We start from the raw sequence: 20855 nt of genomic DNA on the forward strand, positions 1-20855 counted from the left end.
GATTACCCCAGCGCTTAGATCAGGCTTTCAATTCAAATGCATTTTGGCAAGGATATTTCTTTTTGTTCGGTTCCGGGATTCCCGGGTCACATTAATGATATAGATACAGCGACAGACATGGTGGTAGTGAGCGTATGGTACCAGAAGTTATGGATATTTGCATGCGCTTGAAATGAATGCGGCGTGTGAAACTTGATTGGATTACATGTAAGGCAGGACAAAATGAGCACAGGGGACTTTGAAAAGCGAACGGCTCGAGAAGATCATGAGACAAGGGGGTTTGGAGCTTTCCTTTCCCCGAGATCATAGCTTGGGATCAATTTTCCGGATGCAGTACGATAACACTTGTTGACTTGAGCTGCCACTTCCTTGATCCTCCCCCGATTGACTCGGCCTTCGTGGAGGGCTTTGTGGACACGATAGCCCCGGCGGACTTGCTGCCAATCATCAAGCGTCTCTTGCCAACCTGCCCCTCCTTCATACCACGCGTTTCTCTGCGCAGTGGACATCTCAAAGCCTTGAGGCGGTTTCGGCAAAACCCAGCAGCCTGGATCGATATGGCCATCTGGCGGGTCCTCGACCGACTCATCATACAATGTAATAGTGCGAATAGGGTCTCGGATACCAGATACCTTCCGCTGCTTATTCACCGCGGCCCGCCAGGAGTCTATACGAGGAGTTTGCGCGCGTTTCTGTTTGGCCGTAGGGTATTTTGGTCTGGGACTGAAAACTGGCTCCGGGTAAGGAACGTTGAATCGTGGATCTCCCCACAACCGACGTGCATCAGTGGAAACTCTGGACACGGGATCGTAAACGAGCCATGTTTCTCTATTTAGCCAGTGGTTGGCTAGCAAGGCAAAATGGTATGGCTTTTGCCCTGGAGTGACCTCATTGAAGAGCCAAAACAGTTTTCGATCCAGCCTCTCCATCATTCTGACCTCCCAATCACTCAACTGATCGATGGCGCCTCCTGTCTTAAGCTTGATTTGATCTGCAGAGCATCGAGGGACTTCTTTTTCTGGCCTTTTCTCTTCACAGCGAGAGAGGATAGGATGTTTTGGGTCACACGTAAATCGCCATTCATCAGACAATGCTGGTCTCGCTTTCGAACTTGTCACTTTTCCTTGGAAATGACATCTTGCTGGGGCCGAATTCCATTGGACGGTTTTGGTATATGTCTGCTGTTCGCTTGAGAACAAAACTTGATTTCCAATGAGGAGTCTAGACATGAACGATGTTCTATCTTCTGAGAAACGCAAGCGCCCTTCGGTGCTATTTCGCTGTCTCTTGGCGTGACCACGAATAGACGAGCTCAGATCTGAGGCATAGCTGACCAGTAATTCGGTCCTTGGTGTCCCTGGGGGGCCAGATGAATCCCCTATGTTGTCAAATACTGCCTCCTTTGGCCCCATCTGCATTCGTGCTGACCATCTCCGGTATCTGCAGTGATTACCATGCCCATAAAGCGGCTTGGGCTTTTTTGTGTCCATCTGGCCACTCGTCTCCGCTATTTTATACTGAAAACCCTCATGTTGCACGACAGATTCGATTTGACATGAGATAGCTTGGGGCCCATCACCACGTGACCATGGGATCGATCCTCGCATCTGGAAGGATTGACGCTGTCGAGACGGTAATGATTGGAATGGCATCGGTGCGCGAGTAGCTGGCGTTGCTGCATTCTTGCGAGAATTGAACCAGGGCGGGTGATCCGAACTGGCATCGTTTGGCTGCAGTGGGTCCCTGAGAAGTTCCTCTAGAATTGAACGAGTGATAACTGGTTGGTTATTTATCAAGCTGGATTGCCGACGCAGGATTGATTTCGATATATCCTCATGCGCAGATCCCGTCGCTGGAACAGGTTGGGGAATTGAGACGCTGTCCTTCAAAGCCACATGACACCTGGGTCGCGAACAAGGATTCCAGATTTCGTCGGCAGTAGGAGAATCATCATAGCTCTTGAGGCAATCTGGTATCCAACGAAATCCTCTCTGTTCTTGGAGATGCTTTCGCTTTTCTACATCGCCAGGATCCCACCAAATCCAACTATAGTCGTCTAGGGTCGATTTCCACACCATTGACTTCCAAATTCGAGCGAGGAAGTCATGCATTGCCCTTTTATTCCTCTCGTGTGTCGGCCACGCGACCCAGCCATACCATGTGCGTGCATATCGGGTGTTGGTATTTTTGCCTGCTCTCAATAACTTGTTTCGATTGAATCGCCTGATGAACCGCCCAAACTTCCAAAATAAGACTGCGATTATGAATATCCCGACAGTTCCAACAAATAACTCAACGAATACCGTGGGGTCAATTGACTTATGAACTTTGACTGCGGTGTTTGGAGGTCGTTTGGGGGGACGCGGGATGCCAGGAACTAGAGAGTGGCTCTGTCGAGTGCCCAGTGGTGCCATTTGGTGGAATTCCGGATATAATCCCCAGAAATTGGTCAGGATATAGAGGATAAATCGTCGTCAAGACTGTCTGCTCACAGTGTTTAAATGAGAGAGGAGTTGGAGAGATGAGGAAGCAGCAAGTCATGCACAGAGCTTTCCTACCAGTTTTTACTCCGATGTTTCTCTAACTATACATTCATCACAACGACATTTTTTTCAAATTGTTTATACCTCTGATCAATGCAATGGCATATACTATATGGCTGTCGCGAAATGTTCTACAATGCTCGGGATCAGACGTCTACCTACATCGAGCTATTTGTGGCTCATCCAAGTCATCACCCATCAAGGACGAGCAAGAGCGTTGGTATTCACGATTGAACGTGAGAAGCACCGTCAGGGCCAGGCCCTTGGTTGATATCGCCAGCCAAATTGGTCGCGCTGGTTGAATAATATCCAGTACATTGTAGCTCTTCTTCCCAAGAATTGCCGTTCAAAGCATTCTCGAGCAGTCGGTCATTCTGATACGTGGAAGCATATATAACAACCATTCTTAAACTGTTCCTAGGTAACTCAACTTCATAATTTTAGACTGGTTCTTTTGGCTCTCAAACGGTGCTTGAAGGATAAAAGGTCACCAACACCCAGATGTATATTTTTATGGGGTGTTAATCTAGGGCTATAGAATACGTTCCCGTTGTCTCATGCTGTTATGAAAGTGTCTACCTCATTGGACTCTATCTCTGCTTGGGTTTGGGACAGGCATTCAAATGGAACTGCTCGTAGGGGTAAAAGGCTCCAGAATTGACATAGGATACAATGTAGTGGCTGCTCTCTAGCGAAGACTCCGCTTGGCCAGTCGCGAAGGTTGCTGATTCGAAACAATGTCCAATAGGTTAGGACTCCAAGTGTTCATCTCCCTGATTTCTCCTTTCCTTCTAGCAGGCATCACTACGAACGTTCACCTCTTTGTCGACTCGTCTGAATCCAAAAGGTCTTTTAGACGTTCCAGGCTCCCTTTGGGTGGCAAAATACCATAGCAGTGACGCTAACAAAGCCCAAAATGCAGTACGAAATCTTGAAGATCGGCAGAATCTTGCAATGCATCTCAGATTAACTCCTGAATCTTGGAAATGATCGGCGATCAAGTCGGGGGAACTCACGATCGAGCCAATTGGGAAATGACCCGATCCACAGCCACATCGATTGCGCCACTCCTTGCAATTCTAGCCACACATTAGTCACGCTCGAGCCACTTGCGGCTGGAATGGTGGCGGAACTATTGACTTTTGGTTGTCTCCTTGTTTTGCTTTTGCTTTTTGTTGGGCTTTAGGGTCTGCATATGCGTTGGGTATTATCATTTCCGGTTCTGATGGGTTTCATAGGTTCCCCGTTATACTATATGATTATCGTTCTCGTCTGGTTACGTTCGGCGCCAAAAGCTGTCTCGCAGCTGCATCCCTTCCCAGCACTTGGGATCAGACTTCGTTTTGCATGCGCCTGCGTCGCAATATTCTGCCCAACTTAGCGGCCTTTGGGCCACTAAAACCAAAGGGTATTTCTCTGGCGCTCCGCACAGTATTTGCTTCCACTGCAGCGGCGGGGCGTCAACTGATTTGAATTTTTAGATGAGATCGTCAAGACGATCGCCCAGCTCTTAAAAGATGTGATAGGATCATAGAGATGGTTCAAGCTTCTTGTGGAGCCCACCTCAGACCCCGAACCAGTTCCCTGACATACCACATGGAATATTAGGCGGGTCTCGGCCTAGCCAATGAGGCTGCATACAATTTCGTCAAAAATGGCCTACAACATCCCACGCCCCAATTTAACAGATCTTTTCTATCCACATTAGGCAACACTGTTCTGATAGATTTTGAAAAGAGAATTCTCAATACAAAACAGGCTTTCGAAATGGGATATGTCGGGGTTTCCGAGTGGCTATGATCACTCGACTCCACAAACGCCACAGTTCACCGTTGGGGTGTGGCTCGTTTGCTGGTTACCTATGCAAAGGGGCTAGATAGGAAATTCCTTTAGTCCGACTCGGGGACCATGTCAAACTAAGTCTAGGTGGAGTGGGCACTTTCATAACAAAGCTAATGGTTTTATATGTACTCCAGGTCATGATTCCATGACCAAAATGAGATACTTGCATACTAGTGGTGCGCCACATCCAAAATGAAGGGTCCAGCGGTGGCACTTGCGACTCACCAAATACCAGCCGAACAGCAAGACACCGGCTCTGCGATAGCGATATTGGGTAGAGCACCGCTGGATCCGTGCACGGAACTATTGAAAGGATGGGCCCAAGTCACTACACGATCCCCTTGAGGTCCTGTATTTACAACTCCCATTGCACATAAATGTCAGTCATGCATGCCAAGCCGTTTCCCTGTCAAATTTGTCAGGGTTCCACAGGGGGATATTGGGTCCATCAGGGTGTGCGAAATGGCTACGTTCTACAAATTATGGTAGAACCCCTGTCATGAGGGAATCCCGGGGTCGATCCTGGCACTAGCTTCAGATCTCGTGCAGTGCATCTTCGATCTCCCAGATTTCGTACTTTCTCCACACCTGAAATTTTACTAGGATGCGTACTAGTCGATCAGCCTAATTGGGAACAAAGCATGTACATAGGACTCTTGTACACACTCGCCCCACTGTTCGATCCTGTTGCCGGAACGTGACGCTGCAAGGATCCTGCATTATGCCGAGCAAACCTTTTATTGAGCTCACAAATATTATTGCTGCGGGGATGATGGTCCCTGGCCGTCCCGGCTACCTGGTCACCGACTGCCGCCTAGGCTAATCGTGTACTTTTGGACGGTGGCGACATTCCCGTGGCCCCGTCGTGCCTTAGCACATAATTGAGGTTATGGGTCCAAGTGTGTCTGGTACTGTTCTCTACGATTGCCATGAGGTATATGAAGCCCTAGGTACTGCTGTATTCGTGCTTGACCCGATTCTCTTATTCGTTATTCTCGAAGCTCAAACTTTGGTTGCCTATACCCTGATCCATCTCATCATTCTCCATATTCTTCTTGCCTCTCTCCCATCCAAGTCTTGTCGAGTTATACTTCACGGTTTTAGCTCCACGATTTCTTCACTCCCATTACTTCTCAATTGGATTGAAGCAGATCTTTCAAGCTTGAACCCCTCTTATATCAACAAGTGATCCAACGCCACTCATCTGTCTCCAAGCACCATACTGTCGCACAAAAGCGAAAATGGCCGGTCGTGAATTCACACTGTCCTTCGAGACTGCTCCCCCAATGGCCGCCCAACCTGGTTCTCCCTTCACAATTCCAGTAGTCATTGCCGTGAACCCAATTGGGACACCCGCTCAAATTGTGCAGCACCTTGTCGTGAGCGCCTCCCTCCGTGACGAAACTGGGACAGGAGCAGCCGCTGGCCTGAGCGGTAATCTCACGGCAAGTGTACGGAGCCGCACCGACACCTCAATGAGCGGATACGCAAAACTCAGCCCCCTCACTATCTCGCAGCCAGGCAAGTTTCGGCTGCGGGTGATGCTTAGCGCAGCTTCCTACAACGGTGTTGTAACGAAGGAGTATGCTGATTCGACGGTCATCCATGTGCACGCCAGTGCGGCTGCCCAACGGCCAAGTGGGTCAAATTTCCTTTGTATTTTGTCGTATTTGGGCTTTGTTCCGGGTCCCCTTTACCACTTCTGATTATCTTTCCCGTCTTTTGATCGGCCCCTCTCGTCTTCCCTTTGGGGCCAATATTTAGCCCTGCTTGCCCCTTTCGGACTCTTGCTGATACTCAAAACTTTAGCTCCCACTCAGGTGGCACGACTTCAGCAGCTTACGACCGAAAACCTGGATATCTCCGCAGCAGACATTGCCGCGTGGCAGCGTGCCTGATCGAAGGACATGTAGCGTTGTTCCCTGTTTTCCCCTGCTTCGGGAAATCTCCGGCGTTTTTTAGGTTTAACCTGTACCTGACGGTTCTTTCTTTGTTTTCTCTCTTTTTTTTTTCCACGCGGAGATTCCCACTCTGGGGAGAGTGATGAGTCCTTCTCAAACAAATGCAAATCCATCAACTAGTCTCGAGCAATCCATATCCCCTTTAACTCAAATAATTTCTTGTATACTCTCCATTGCATCCTTTGCGCTACCGACTATTCTTGGTCTCAGAATAGTTTTTCTTTACCTATTAGCGCAAACACTAACCAACGCCGAACCAAATGTTGATCTCGGCAGAACTTTTAACGTAGCTACAGATACGTTTCATCGGGGAGCTAAAACAAATCACCGTTTTCCCTCGATCCGCATGATGGAACCTGGGACTTTCTCCACTAACCTTTCTAGCGTAAGTAAGACTTCGGGATCACCGCCAGTTTCGTCAATCCCCGGCCTTGAATCCCCGTAATCGCGCAATTTATTCCCTGGGCCGCGTATTCATATCTATATTCATATCCCTTTGTCTACTTACTGGCTGGGTAGATATATAGTTGGTTGTTTTGGTTCCGAGTTCATTTACTACTGGTTCGATTATCACGATCGTGATTGTTCTTTGATAATGGCTTGCATGAGATAATCATGAGACATACTACAACGTGTTGACTTCGTAATATGGTTTGGGATATCTCTGATCATTTTCTTGTTGCAACGAGGGAACCCCTGCTGGGTGGAAATAAATAAACAGAATGGAGCCTGGTGGCGCAAGTTTAGTTAATATATTCACGGGATTTGCACAGAATGCATAAATCAGCGGGGCAAATCCACCTACATAGGTACACATTACCGAGTGTTGTGAAAAATATAGAGATTATGTACCCCAAGCAAAGTCACGTTTTTTTCATGACCGCATAGATTACAAAAAGAACAAAAGAAGCCACAAGGAAAACTTTAAGCAACGGGCCTAATCGGATTATATATCCGGCTTATACTATATGCATACTCACTAGACGGATCGACTTCCTAGCCTATTGAGGTAAGACCCACGTACATATGAGTAGCGAATGAATAATTTTGTGTGAATATTACGCCTGCGCCTAGTGCCGTGCCGCAATATGCTACAATCACAAAGCCGGTGCCTAAGTGGGGTACATGGCGCACATTTATCTGTTATCTGGTTTCCAATGGATGAATGTCGATTCTGGTCATGTGCAGCACTAGGGTAGGAAAGCCGGTCTTTATACGGAGTACTCACGAGGGTTTCGAGGCTTAACATACACTGGTCAGTGAGTGGATACCATATCCTGGCGCTATCCAAATTGCTCTGTTAAGATCTGAACAGACCCGCAACGTACTGGAAAGTCACAAGTTTCGTAAACGACAGCAGATCGTATCACGCAGTTTATCTCTATACGTTTTGACTTTCACTAAATAATAAACCTTGTGCTAAATGGATCTTCCTATGATTTCATATATAAATATTTCATTTAACGTTAATAATAGAATTGTCCTGGTTATACAGTAAGAAAGCTCTTCGATATCAGACTAGTTGCGGCTCGGGACAATCACTTCACATAATGTTCTGCAACAGACATCCCGTGTTGGGGCCCCACTCAACGATAATTCCCACTTAACGATAATTCTTCAATTATTTTAAAATCAATATTTACATGTAACCACCAGTACTATCTATATACCAATTTGCACCGATATTATCTCTTGTCACCATTGAAGCTTCATGCTCGGCCTCAGCTAAATCCCTAGCCAGTTGGGCCTACGATTGAGTTTCTAAAATCTTGGCCTATTTTGCCTACAAGCGCTTAAGCTTCTTAGAATCAATATCTTGCCTTTTCACTATCTTCCGATTCGCCTAAATTGGCGAAAGGATAGAGCCCTTCGGCCTAAAAATCGATTTCCCATTTCTTAGAGCATTTACACCCAAACTGTTAGTGCGAGCCTTTTTTTAATTCAGCTTTTAGTATATCTCCTGAGACAAAAGCGTATTTACTCCGTTAAATAAGCTTCTTAACCCGGGCAACCGTATCTAGGGGCGAATTGTAACTAAGCTCGAGAGTTCCGGAATAAAAATCCGAAGGGGGACCCTTCAGATTCGATAGCCTTTAACGTGAAAAAAATCCCGCTTTTTACACTTCCGCCTAGACTTGTCAAACTCCCATGAACCCACTCCCATGAGAAAGTCTTCGCGGTAAAAACCAATGCCAATACCGATTATCACTACCTATTAAGTAATTCATTACCTAGATAGGCTTAGGTAACCCCACGGGAGTGATGGAGGATATGGTACCAAAATTTCCTTAGTCCAATGGGAGTTGGCAAAGTCTACCGGGCCGGAAACCGGAAATTCCCCCCATAATTACTTTATTATTAAAGATCTAAGATAGGTGGTACTCGGCCCAACGCATGGCCAATTCCCGGTGGGAATTGGGCCGCACGGGTCTAATGCAAAAATCAATGAACCCACCAAATTAAACGTCTCATTTAACAACCTTCCCCTATATCTGTAGTAAATTTACTATTTACCGAATCCCCTAGTCCTGCACTTTCATCCGCACTATTTAAGTCTCCAGATTTTGACTCCTTGACCGAGAGATCCGCTTCGGCAGTAGCAGATGCAATCCACTTCTTCTTCGCTTACCGGATTAATTTCTTCCTCTCCACGCTATCCCTCACATTTATATGCCTATTTACATATAATAAGCGAGAGGGCCACCCATATTCACCCTCCGCTTACTTTTACTAGCTTCCCGCCGGCGTTTTAGATCTAAATGTTAATATTCGCATACTAAGCGCCCGTTTCTCCCATAGTAAGCGCACTAGCTGAAAATGGAGCTAATTAACGGCGTAGCTTCGTGTAACGGATAAAGATCCTTACAACATGGAGACGGAGTCACCTGACCGCATCGGTCGAGTATCGGGGACGAACTACGAAGGAATCGTCACATGGCTCCCACGTGAGCGTGGCGGTACACTTAGTCCAGGATTCCCCTGAATCCCCTCTTCCTTTGGCAAGAATTAGTCTTGGTACACATAGACAATACATTCTCCGTCCCTCTCCAAGTCATTGTATCTTACCCAGTTGACAGGCCTTACACCTGAAAACTGTATACTCTTACAACTAGGATCATCGTTCTAACCTAGTTTTTCTAATGTAGCATCTGCATTTAAAGGATAGATACCACATTTTTTAGAGTCACAGCGTATTATGCGGCTTTTAAAAGCTTAGTTCTAAACTATATGGAAGCTATTTAGAGAAAAAGTCCGATTTTTACTTTACTAAACCGCCCCACTGTACTATACCATTATTATTCTTATGAAAATAATGCTTTAGCACTTAAAACGGCATATCGTTAAGCGGTTAACATATATGCGTTATGTGTGGGATGAAATAATATAGAATAACCTGGTGGTTCTCGCAGAATTTGATAAATTTAAAGGTAAGGTGGGAGCCATGGTTATCTATAAGAAGCCTAAAACCCGTCCTTATACAGCGATTTTTAGTGCTTTCTTCGAATGATTAAAGCCATTAAACAGGCTATAGTATCGTCGGTCTAACCATTAGGTGTAGGGGGTACCTAATGGTGAAGTTTTGCATTAGACCAGTGCGGCCCAACTCCCTCAAGGAGTTGGGCCGTGCGTTGGGCCGAGTATAGGGTAAAAAGTAGATTGGGATAATAAAATGCTTGGTATAAAGTCGACGAAATCCATAGTCCGATAAAGAGCTATGCTTCGGTAGAAACCAGGGTAGTATAACCCAACCATCAGCAGAGACGTATTCAATACCGGTAATTGGCTCTTTTTGGACCACCGGTTGGATTAGTATAGTTAATACTCGGAGCGAGCACCTTTTATCGCTTTCCCTAGCCAATTTTATAGCCGGTTTTATCCCAATTGAAGATCTTGTGTGCTAAGAATGAATGCTCCTCCATAACCCGTCCCAGGTTATTAAACCAAAAGAGCAATAACGTATTTCACAAGCGAGTGACGCAGTCCGAAACATATAGCAAATGGGATAAATTACAACTTGATATTCTAACAACTGTGACGTATAGGAGTGTTCCATTGTAGGCTAATGGTGTTTACAGAATATCTAACCTTACTGTAGAGTTTAGAGAGTTTTGTATCACCTTTGATGAAAATATATATATATATATATATATATATGTATATGTATCTGGCTAAGAGATTATATAAAATTCGCTCCTTTAAATAGGGGAAGCATTGCGCAACAACGGTCTATCCGCAATATCAACATCAATCCCGAATCTAGTCTCCTTACGACCGTTATGCTCGCCAAGAAAGTTTTGACCTTCATCAGACCCACTGCGTTCCCGCGTCTCATCAGCAGAAACACTCGAAACATCAGACTGACTCCGATTCCTCTGTCTCTCCACCGCCCACCAACCCATTGAGAACGTGCGTCCCTCAAACACTCTCCGTGTTTTCAGATCCTCATCACTGCACCATTCCGAGCCATTAGGGATGGCAGAGCTCAGCATACGCGAGCCATAGAGGAAACTGGCGACAGAAGCAATGCTAGTCGGACTCTTAGGAAGGACCTTCTTGGTACGCATCACATACAGCGCTATCAGCGCGCACACAACCATGCTGCCGAGCACGCCGTCTAGGATTCGAGTTGAGATCTCGCTTTGGACGAGATACTTTCGTCTGTCGTGGAAGATTCCAGTGTAGATAGGTGCTTTCATGGTGGCGGGCTCAACAAAGTATGTCGCGTTGAACGGATCGTTGAAAGAGTCCCTCGCAGCGGTGTTGAGTAATTGGGCCATGATGATGCCCCAAACCTCGTTGACACGGTTAATCAATTTCTTCGAGTCGAGAAGCTCATCTAACGGGACGCCATTGATGCCGTTTGTAATCGCATCGAGGACCGAGTCTCTGAACCTGGGATCGGATACAAAGAGGTACGAGCTTAGTCGTGAGATTGCGGGTAATGTTTCTTTGTTTATTTTGAATGGTGTCCGAGCCGAGCCTTCAACTACCGTAGGTGGGGTGTCGGAGTCAATTGAAAACGACGGAAGCTGGAATTTTGTATCAACTTCTACCTCTTCGATGGTAGCGTTACAGTAGATATAATGGTAGATGCTGGGGGCACCATGGGGGCTATTGCCTGGATCTTTTTTTCCATACATAATAGCGTGCGTGGAGCAGTTCGAAGGTATATTGCCAGACCGTGGGCTGGAGTCTGTCAGAAAATACTCGATATCAGATTCAAGGTCCTCGCCACCGATAGGAGGGAAGCAAGGGGAGTCAATCTCGCATGCCCATCTTCCCCTTTTGACCTTGCAGCTACCGCCGTTTGCCGGGTCCGGTGCGCAAGTCAATCGGCTGCGGAGGGCGGGAATTCGGGCATTGATGAATCCCGTGTCCGGTGGTAGGTGTTCCGTGGTGGCGAGTGCGAATTGGGGGAAGACCAAATTGTGATATGTCCATTGGGGATAAGAGAGATTCAGGTTGAGTAAGAGACCGGCTGTAGGGTCAACTTGAGAGCCTTGTTGCTGCGCCTGACGTTGCATTAGGACATTTTCAATGGTAGGGTCTCCTAGGTTCCAGCGGCTGATCTGCGTGAGATTCATAGGGGATGCGAGCCCAGAGGCTTTGGTAGTAAAAAGGCCTGATACAACGATGGGGTTGATGGCCGCGAGAAGGAGGGATATTGTGGCTGCAGTTAGCGCCCACTGTCTTTTTCGTAGTGTGTCAAACACAGCGAAGGGGGCGATCTTGCGTAGCTGGTTCTCGAGGATTGATGTTTCTGGGGGAGCAAGGCCCTGGCGGAGACGAGAATAGGGCTGAATAATACGTGTGTTAAACTCGACAGATGTAAAAAGACAACGAATGATAAACATGATTAATGCCGGGACATAGGTCCAGATGTAGTGGATATATGGTGACTTCCCATCGACTGGGGTTATCCCAGCTCCACTGGTAGAGATGTGGTAGACAACTTCTAGGCCAATGATCACGGCGATAGGAAGGATAACGACAGTAATCCGAAGAAACCAAGTGGATGAAAATGGCTGCCACCAGGTAGGTGAAGAAGAGTCCTCGCCGTTACTAGACTCGAGAGGATGGGATATGGGTTGATCCTGTGGAAGAAGCATGAAAGCTCCCTTCGTATCAGTCAAGGTACTGTACTGTGTCTGGCCTAGTCTGGACTCCGCCATTTTCTCTTCTGACTTGAACTGTGATCCACCAAATGCGCCCATAAACTCTGGGCTTTGGGAAAGGATAGTAGCGACTCCTCCAATAGACCCTGTGTCTCGTGGGCACACAGCAACTGGAACAAAGAAGCATAGAAGAATGACGACAATAGCGATTAACATGACCAACAGGACTGCCATCAGCCAAAACGACATTTGACGCACAAATATTCGGTCTTCAATCAATCGCTCTGTTCCTTCAACTTGATGCGGCTCATGTCGCATAAGCTTGTTATTCACAGTCTGCTGCATGAGACACGATAGCGAATCAGTTATGGCGTCAGTAAATGCCGCCATATCTGCCCAAAGATCATCCCGCGAAGTGCCATTTGCTGCAAAGGTAAACTCGGTTCCTGGCGCATTTTCGCTCGGCAAGTATCCACCTGACGCTGATTTCCAACCACTGTACATAAGCTTTGATGCCTGTACGCCGGCAATTCCCTCTATGACAGTCAAGCTCTCCCGTCGGATATCTACCGAAATGGCATTCTCTCCAGCCTCACGCCATATCCTCACCGGGCCCCGGTATCTGGTATAGTGGGGCTTGCACACAGTAACATGAATTGGACGTTTCGCCCACCCGGTGTAGTTCATGGTGTTTTTCATTTCGAACCCTACTGATGGGGCAATAGCCGCCCAAATACGCCAATCGGCGTCCCAGTTGCTCGAATACGGCCCGAGATAGCTGGGCCCAGTGCCGTTCAACTTTTCGCCTTGACATCCTCTGAGGTCAATGTCAATACCGAACTTGGTGTCTATTTCATACATCGCACTCGGCGCGTACTTGGTTTGTTGAAAACGACATCCGTCGGGGGTTTTGTATACCGGGGTGTCTCCAGTGAATTGATCCACAGAGGATGGCTCAAAAGAGGTAGTCGCTTTCTGGCAATCAAAGGAGAGCTCGATGACTTCTACATCTGCCTGATAGTCTCGATCCGTGGGAATGGTGTCATTCCCCATTGAATATGAGTTGACTGGTTCAAAAGGGGTGTACACGTAGGTCTCGTAGATACCAACTGGGCGAGTCATATTGTGGGCCGAGAATGCCATGCAGGAAACGATGGGCTTGGCGTCAATCATATCGGGGTCATAATCGGCCCCGCTAAACTTGTTAGGCACCGTCAGGTTCACAGGACGAGGGATCAGTGCTGCGTCCAGCTCGAAGAGACCGGTTGAAAATACCGTGATGCCGTTGAGAATGAGCGATCCCGCAATGGAGAGAGATACCAGAAAGTGTTTCTGCTTGAGTGATTGATATAGTGCTACAACGTTCATTTTTGATAGGTAGTCGAGGAAGATGCTCTGTGAAGCTGGGGTGGGGCCACGGAGCATCAAATCCCATGGCATCAACTGGACAGCACGGTATTCGACTTGCGTCCAACCAGCTGTGAGAATTGTAAACACTATCTGGAAATTAGTATTTCTAACTCAAACGTGTCACAGAAGACATGTATACCTGCGGTTGGTCCATATGTCCAGAGATAGTAATATCTATCCCCGTCTGTCTTGATCCCCAGACTGTGATTTTGTCTCTGAGTGTATAAATACAGCGCGATTAGTGCAGCTAAGCATGACAAAAAGCCAATCAAAAAGATTATCATGGTCAGGCGCCGCAGAAAAAAAGGCGCCCAAAGTGAGCGAGGACTGTGGCCACCCTCATGCGCGCTTTCTTCTTTCGCAACAGGAGAATAGCCGCCCGGCAGGTTGAGGTTCGTGGAATGTTCTGCCGACATATTGAAGATAACGAGGCTCAGGTAACATTCATAGATCAAGCATAACAAAACATACCCTATTACAAGAACATTATGTCTTGTAAGGGGAATAGGAAGAGTCAAGTAAAAAGTAAAAAGGAAAAGAACAATTTAGGCGAAAAGAGAGGATATTAGTGAATGGGCTGTGTTGAGAGGCTTATGTGAGTAGGGGGCCAGGGCTTCCTGATTTAGTATTGTCGGGCAAACATGCAGCTTTCGTCTTGGCATCGTTTTCCATTGGACCAAAATTTTCATTACGCGCTGCCTGAAGGCTATGTGAAAATGAGGGTCCACTGTACTCCGTAGTTTACGAATATATAGTCTCATGGTTCATGGTAGGGTGAAGTGATCTATATAATTATAGAACTAGAAAAGTATGCAATGCTTGAATTCCATAGGGAGAAGGTATCCCGATTTTTGAATTTTCTAAACATAGGAACTAGTCGCCTCCGATTTGATTGGCCTAGGGGTCTGTAGTAAGCCCTGTGAATCTTGAACAATGTGAATAGCGGTGGGAATCAGGATAATGTGATCCAACATTTCGGCCAGGGCTAGTTGTTTTAATCCTTGAGCATAAAGGGAAATTTGTTTCATTGTTCAGCAAGTATCGAGTGTCTGCCTTTATAGTTGTGGGTTACTCTACGGCCAAAGTACTCGGTACTTGGCTCACCTAAATACTACAAGGGATCAGACTATGGTTAGAGATATAAATATTTAGCAAAAATTGCCTTGACCTATTTGGACTTTCTAGGTCATGAAGTAATAAAATTCAACGCCTCCCGCTGTCATGGGACAATCTGCCGTCATCGATCACATCAGGTTAGAAGATCATTCCCCGTGGACATGGCAAGAGATTTTATTTCAGTAATCCCTCAAATCATGGAAATTTAGAAGGGTGCTTCACAGGGCACCTAAGGGATCATTCTTCCCTTTGCGTTTCCTTAATCTGCACCTGAATTTTAACCTTCCAGGTTCCTGACATTTTAATCTGCGCCTGGGTCATTTGCACCCGCAGAGGAGTCTTCGGTCACCCGGGAAAGCCTCTTAAGTAATGCACGGCTCTACACGTGCAGACTAATAGATTGCCCGTGGGCTTTATAAAGTGGTGTTTATCCTTATTTATTTGTCTCAGTGTCTTCTCACTTTAAATATACATCATGAATACAGGATAAATTTCGTTATCATCTCGTTTCCACGCAACCTCTTCCTCATCCTCTTTAATATGCGACGTACCCGTCACCACAGAAGATACCACACATGGCCCCAGTGTGGTTCAGAGCTGTGCATGTGTGAGCCCTGTGGGCTGAAAATCCATGTATCCAACACAGTTGGTGGCCCCGCAGGCTATACCTACATCCCACTGTATTTACAAGCCACGGCGGGTCCACTGCCCACAAAAGAGTTGCTTTGCGATGATATGGGAATGCCCGAACTCTCTCGTCAACCGAAACGAATGCCTCAGCTCTGGTCCCGATCGTCCGTGGGACGAAGCAATCAGGGCTCGCTGTCGGGGCCATCGGGACAGACAAGACAGGTTTACCGGAGGGTTCTGCGTCGGATTACACGTCGGCCGCCCCTGAACAAGACTCGATCTTTGTTTGTTGTCCCTTCAAATAAGAAAACCGATGATTCACATCTAATGTCTGGGTTGGTACCACCCGAGGTGTTGGATGAGCAGACAGTTTTCTCCAACACAGACAGAGAGAGGTCATCTGTGTCTCGATCTGACACAGCAGGATTTATGGGTGAGAAACGACATCGGAGGCGTCATTCTGAACAGCCACACGCATGGAGAAAACCGAGTGCTACATTGTGGACACTTCAAGAATACGAAGAATGATTTGCCCTGATAGTATTTTTTGGACAGTTTACTGGCGTTATATTGCACCCTTTGTTTGGACATGTTGTTCAGTTTACTGTTTGAGTTTTGCAGATGGAGATCTGAGCGAATTCATAAATGTTCAACGGCACGAAAGAAAATCTCCTTAATTAGTGCCCATTGATAGGCCAAAAGACCCAGTTAATCACCGGTTAGGCCTGGTAAAGGCCTGAATATTATCATGTAAAAGTAAAACTCAACACAAAATCCAGACTGAAGCTTTCGGCTCATCAATGAACACACTTGTTTCAGTATGTCCTAAAAGGATTCCCAAATCCAAAGATAGTAACTATAGAAAAGCCACAATCTGCTTGTCGCAATATTGTATAAACGCCGCTGCAACCCCGGTACCCCCTTCTTCCTTTCCTTTCATAGCTCGCAACAAGTCATCCCTTGGACACGGATGTATACGTCCCCAGGGCAGGATATATTTCCCTCCATCCTCAATTTTCAGATCACCAGTAAAGGCCGACCAGATTGCAGTATATGCTCCAAACCTAGGGCCATAAAGCAGCGGCCCAAGGATAAAACGAACATAAGCTTGACTATGACGCATGATGTTTGTCTTGATATTTCCTGGGTTTTGCACCAAGCTTAATATCCCATCTGTGCCAATCTGACTTGCGAGGGAATGTGCCAAAAACCAATTTCCCACTTTGGTGTTGAAGTAATAGCGTGATTTGTCGGCGCCTTTTTGTAATAATTCTGCAAGCTCTATCCCGGTCTCAAGCGCGAATGCATCAACAACAATCGATGCTGTCCAGATAACCCGCACACTAGATATGGACGAAGTTTCAGCCGTGCGCCGTAGTATTGGCAAGAGAAGTTGAGTGAAAAGATGTGGCCCGAGACAATTAGTTGCCAATTGCAGATCGTGGCCCTGGGGCGAAGTCCCTCCAGGAGGGTTAGAGACACCAGCGTTGTTGAATAAGACATCCAGACGAGATTCAGCCGTGGTGAATATCTTCACTGCAGGCTTTATGGTTGTCAGGTCATGTAGCGATAGAGGGAGGAAAATGATGTTTCCCTCTATGTTTCCCTCGGCGGAGGTCGGCGTACACAAGCGTTTGATCTTTGCAATCGCATCCAATGCCTTTTCTTCAGACCGACCGGCAAGATATACCGTTCCTCCTACTCGATAAAGAATTCTGCATAGCTCGAAGCCAACTCCTGAAGAGCCTCCAGTTACGATGAACACTTTGCCATTCTGACTGGGGAGATTGACTTCAGTCAGAGTAGGTGGGGGTGGGAAAAACTGCGACCAGGTAACTCCCATACTTTTGAACTGTTGATTCAATTGCTCTATCGGTCATGGAAGCTTGGGCAGATGTAAAAGAATCAGTAGAAAGGAAGAAGAAATACAGTTTCCCGCCGAACATCTTGCTCCATCTCGCGCTCGATATTCACCGAAAAGATACCATCTCATATGTACACTGTTCATATATCACCATCTTGCTTGCCCTAACATCATCATGATTTACTCTCAAATCCCCGAATTATCCTACTTATGCAAAGAACTCTTGTAATAAGTCTCCCAGTTGGCACAAGTTGATTCAAAATCAGCCGAAACAGAGGCCACCAGCTCCGGTATCTCCGCCTGGTGCTTTACAAATTGCAGCGCTAAGCTCTAGCTTACATGCCAGGCAATGTGGCAATGCATGAGCCAAGATCTGGAAATGTGTCAGTGAATTCGCAAAAAAAGACATAGAGTTTCTTGCATACCCCGGATTATCGTTCTCGAATACAATGACGAGATACCCAGAACCGGCTATTATGGCTGTATCCCATCGAGGTGGATTCTTGGGGTTTAGCTTGGTTGGGGGGGTATAGAGTCCAAACCCTTGCGCTAGGATATGGAAGTCGTGCCCATGGAGATGGAAGGGGTGGTAGGCATTGACGAAGCCCAAACCTTGAATGACCCAGTATGTGCACTGGTACCATTTCGTCATCTCAAGACAGCATGTGAATCTAGCACATTTTTCAAACCCATGGTCTTATCTGCGGGAATCTCATATATGTTATAATCAGTCGGGAAGATCGACTCATTGCGATAGATGAGAAGATCGGTCGGTCGCTGCCAAACAATTTCCAATTCCTGAGTGTTAATTGCCCAGTGATGGACAAGATCAGTCTCATAGACTCATCCATATTCAAGTTGTTCTGTCTGTCCACTTTACCGACGCTTTCTTGATATAAGGAACTAGGCTGGCGTAGGGCTCGTCGCCACAGGAATTTGTGATTGATGAACATTGCTTCGCTGTCAGATCAGACTGACTAGCACCATCATCGCGAATGATACCTTTGATATCATTCCTCTCAATTGAGATCCCATTCCATGCGGTCTGGTATATCGCGCGTATCCAATAGTCACCGAAGTCTTGGTTTGCTTCAAATATATCATATCGTTAACCAGAAGCGAGAATCACACTAGTGGTTTGATCGGGTACAATAGGCACTAAGTCGGCTGCAATAACTGTGAGATCGTGGCCGTCAATAGAAAGTTTCATCCATGAATCTGTCTGGGCGGCGAGCAATCGAAGACGATATTTCTTGCCCTTCTGTATCACGGTCTCTGGGTGTTTGCCTGTCCCCAGACACCCTAAATTCATATCCCTTGCAGCGCTATTCACTTTGACTCTAGTCTGACACTCTACTTTTTATCTCTCGTCCACATACAACTCCATCATCGATGATCTGGAAAGGGTATCACTAGCCACAATCTTCCTGGGAATCTCAGCTAAATTCCTACAGTTTGATGTATGTCCTTAAGACAATAATTTAGGGATAAAGTTAATGACTCAGGTCTGGAGACCGAGAAAAACAGGTTAAAAAAATTAGAGGGAAAAAAATGAACCTCGATGGCCATAAGCCGCAAACCCGTAATCCGGCTTTCGACCTCTCACTTCACCCTCGCAATTCGCAATGCCGATGCCTTGACCTCGCCGGGATTCATTTATATATCATTTGGCTCGCAATCGCGCACATTAGCCCCACCCGTCTCACCTCATGGCTACCAACTATTTGGTCATTGTCACTACACATGTCCAATATATATATCCCGAGTAAATATTTGAATGTGTTTGGTATATTCTGACAAAGCCCACAGCACGACGATCTCACATTAACCTTTCATATTTCGTGACCCACTTGGGTGCAGCGGAAATACCATTGCCCTTAGTTAAATAAGGACGCAATATTTACTTGATAATATCAGAGATTTATACAAGCCGTTCTGCCCGAGGGATCGAAGGTAAACGAGATGTGGTCATGATTTGTGTGTAAATCTATAACCAAATCTCTCTCGAAGATAGCTTGTTCCACACTAGTTGACATCATTACAAGCTACCCCACTGGAGAAATTCGTCAATCCTTCGATGCATAATATCCGTTTATGTACTAGCTGAGCTCACGGACCTGTGGGGGCCAGGTGACTCAGACATCCCGTGTGTCGAGGCCGGCTAGCACGGCATTCTAGAAGGGCGCTAGAAGGAAAGCTAGCGGATTCTATTGGAAAAGAAGAAAATTGGAGCACGGGGATGTCTGAAATCTTGTTTAATGATAACGCGGAGAATAACCCACCGACCCACTTGGGCGTAACACCGAGAAGAATCATGAAAGATTTCCAAGTATTATGGTGAATGGTGTAGTCCGCATAGTACGACCGGAAAGTGCAGATTGTGGACGTGTCAATTTCAAGTCAGACAGGTCAAGCGGTGAATCTGCGGGGTCCAGAGAGCGGGAAGAGGAGGCTCCAAGGCAGAAACAATTGCTGATTGGCTGGTGGACGGGCGATAGGGCACTTGGGCCCTCCCAAACCTTCCAATCTCACCGACAACTAACAATCACACTAAACCTTACCAGTGGATACTCCGACGTTCTCTTTTCAATTGCTATTGGTTGATATCTGGGCCGGTCCGTTTCCCAGTCATGTGCTATGAAGCTGATTGGTTGTGTCTCTAGGGGCGTTCCTTTGTCCCGTATTTGACTACATCATAGCTGCAATTGTGTACGTTGTGCCGCATTTTGGTTGGTTGCCCTACAGAGCCCCCGACGATCATAACCCGGAAATTACTTTGCCTTGAACATAAATAAGACCCTTCTCGCAGGCTTCTTCATTTCTATTTTTCATCCTCTACTCCATATCCTGATGCACACTCCGTCCAACATCTATCCCAAGAGATCACTCTCCCAAACATCAGCTACTTCAAGCTCCAGCCAGTTCTCTCAAGAGAAGCACTCCAAACTATCGAACCCACTCTCAAAGCTCTTCCGGCCCAATACTCCTGTATCAATCGATATCCCCAAGAACCAAGATACAATGTCACAGCCTCGAGATATCCCGCAGAGATCCAAAACTTCATACTTCCCAGACCAGGGCTACACCGCAACCAGCCCCACCCAGATGTCCAGCATGGGCTCACCCCAATCCCCAAAGGTGGACTGCCCCAAGCGTGCATCTACTCCCACCCGCAAGAACAGCGATGACTACAAACGCTACAGTGGAACTGTCAACCACTACGGTCGTCACTCCAATGACTGGCTATTCGGGGGCTTTAGTGTTCGCGAAACTGTTCGTGATAGCCTCGATAAGTTCCGCAGCCAGGACAAGGAGAGCTGAATACATTCATACCTCTGCTATCTCGAATACGTCCAACATGTGAATCTTCTAT

General features: G+C 46.6%; 6 protein-coding genes across 6 annotated transcripts; 2 read left to right on the plus strand and 4 right to left on the minus strand.

Annotated features, from left to right (window-relative positions):
- Positions 1-263: 263 nt before the first annotated feature.
- Positions 264-2414, minus strand: N7447_001464 (uncharacterized protein; the record flags this gene model as incomplete). The annotated part of the gene is made up of 1 exon (XM_057225740.1): positions 264-2414. The coding sequence occupies one exon, from the start codon at positions 2412-2414 to the stop codon at positions 264-266; it is 2151 nt and encodes a 716-aa protein (XP_057089756.1).
- A 3212-nt stretch (positions 2415-5626) lies between these two features.
- N7447_001465 (uncharacterized protein) lies at positions 5627-6283 on the plus strand (the record flags this gene model as incomplete). Its single annotated transcript, XM_057225741.1, has 2 exons — positions 5627-6023; positions 6195-6283. 2 exons carry the CDS (start codon positions 5627-5629, stop codon positions 6281-6283), a joined length of 486 nt encoding a protein of 161 aa, XP_057089757.1.
- Positions 6284-10542: 4259 nt separating this feature from the next.
- On the minus strand, positions 10543-14288 carry N7447_001466 (DUF3433 domain-containing protein; the record flags this gene model as incomplete). The annotated part of the gene is made up of 2 exons (XM_057225742.1): positions 10543-13958; positions 14012-14288. 2 exons carry the CDS (start codon positions 14286-14288, stop codon positions 10543-10545), a joined length of 3693 nt encoding a protein of 1230 aa, XP_057089758.1.
- A 2186-nt stretch (positions 14289-16474) lies between these two features.
- On the minus strand, positions 16475-17461 carry N7447_001467 (Short-chain dehydrogenase/reductase SDR; the record flags this gene model as incomplete). The annotated part of the gene is made up of 1 exon (XM_057225743.1): positions 16475-17461. The coding sequence occupies one exon, from the start codon at positions 17459-17461 to the stop codon at positions 16475-16477; it is 987 nt and encodes a 328-aa protein (XP_057089759.1).
- An 874-nt stretch (positions 17462-18335) lies between these two features.
- N7447_001468 (uncharacterized protein) lies at positions 18336-18794 on the minus strand (the record flags this gene model as incomplete). The annotated part of the gene is made up of 2 exons (XM_057225744.1): positions 18336-18571; positions 18596-18794. 2 exons carry the CDS (start codon positions 18792-18794, stop codon positions 18336-18338), a joined length of 435 nt encoding a protein of 144 aa, XP_057089760.1.
- A 1538-nt stretch (positions 18795-20332) lies between these two features.
- Positions 20333-20803, plus strand: N7447_001469 (uncharacterized protein; the record flags this gene model as incomplete). Its single annotated transcript, XM_057225745.1, has 1 exon — positions 20333-20803. The coding sequence occupies one exon, from the start codon at positions 20333-20335 to the stop codon at positions 20801-20803; it is 471 nt and encodes a 156-aa protein (XP_057089761.1).
- Between the last annotated feature and the right edge of the window lie 52 nt (positions 20804-20855).

The sequence above is a fragment of the Penicillium robsamsonii genome (assembly GCF_028829455.1).
Source record: "Penicillium robsamsonii strain IBT 29466 chromosome Unknown utg000001l_segment0_segment0, whole genome shotgun sequence".
Lineage (NCBI taxonomy): Eukaryota > Fungi > Ascomycota > Eurotiomycetes > Eurotiales > Aspergillaceae > Penicillium > Penicillium robsamsonii.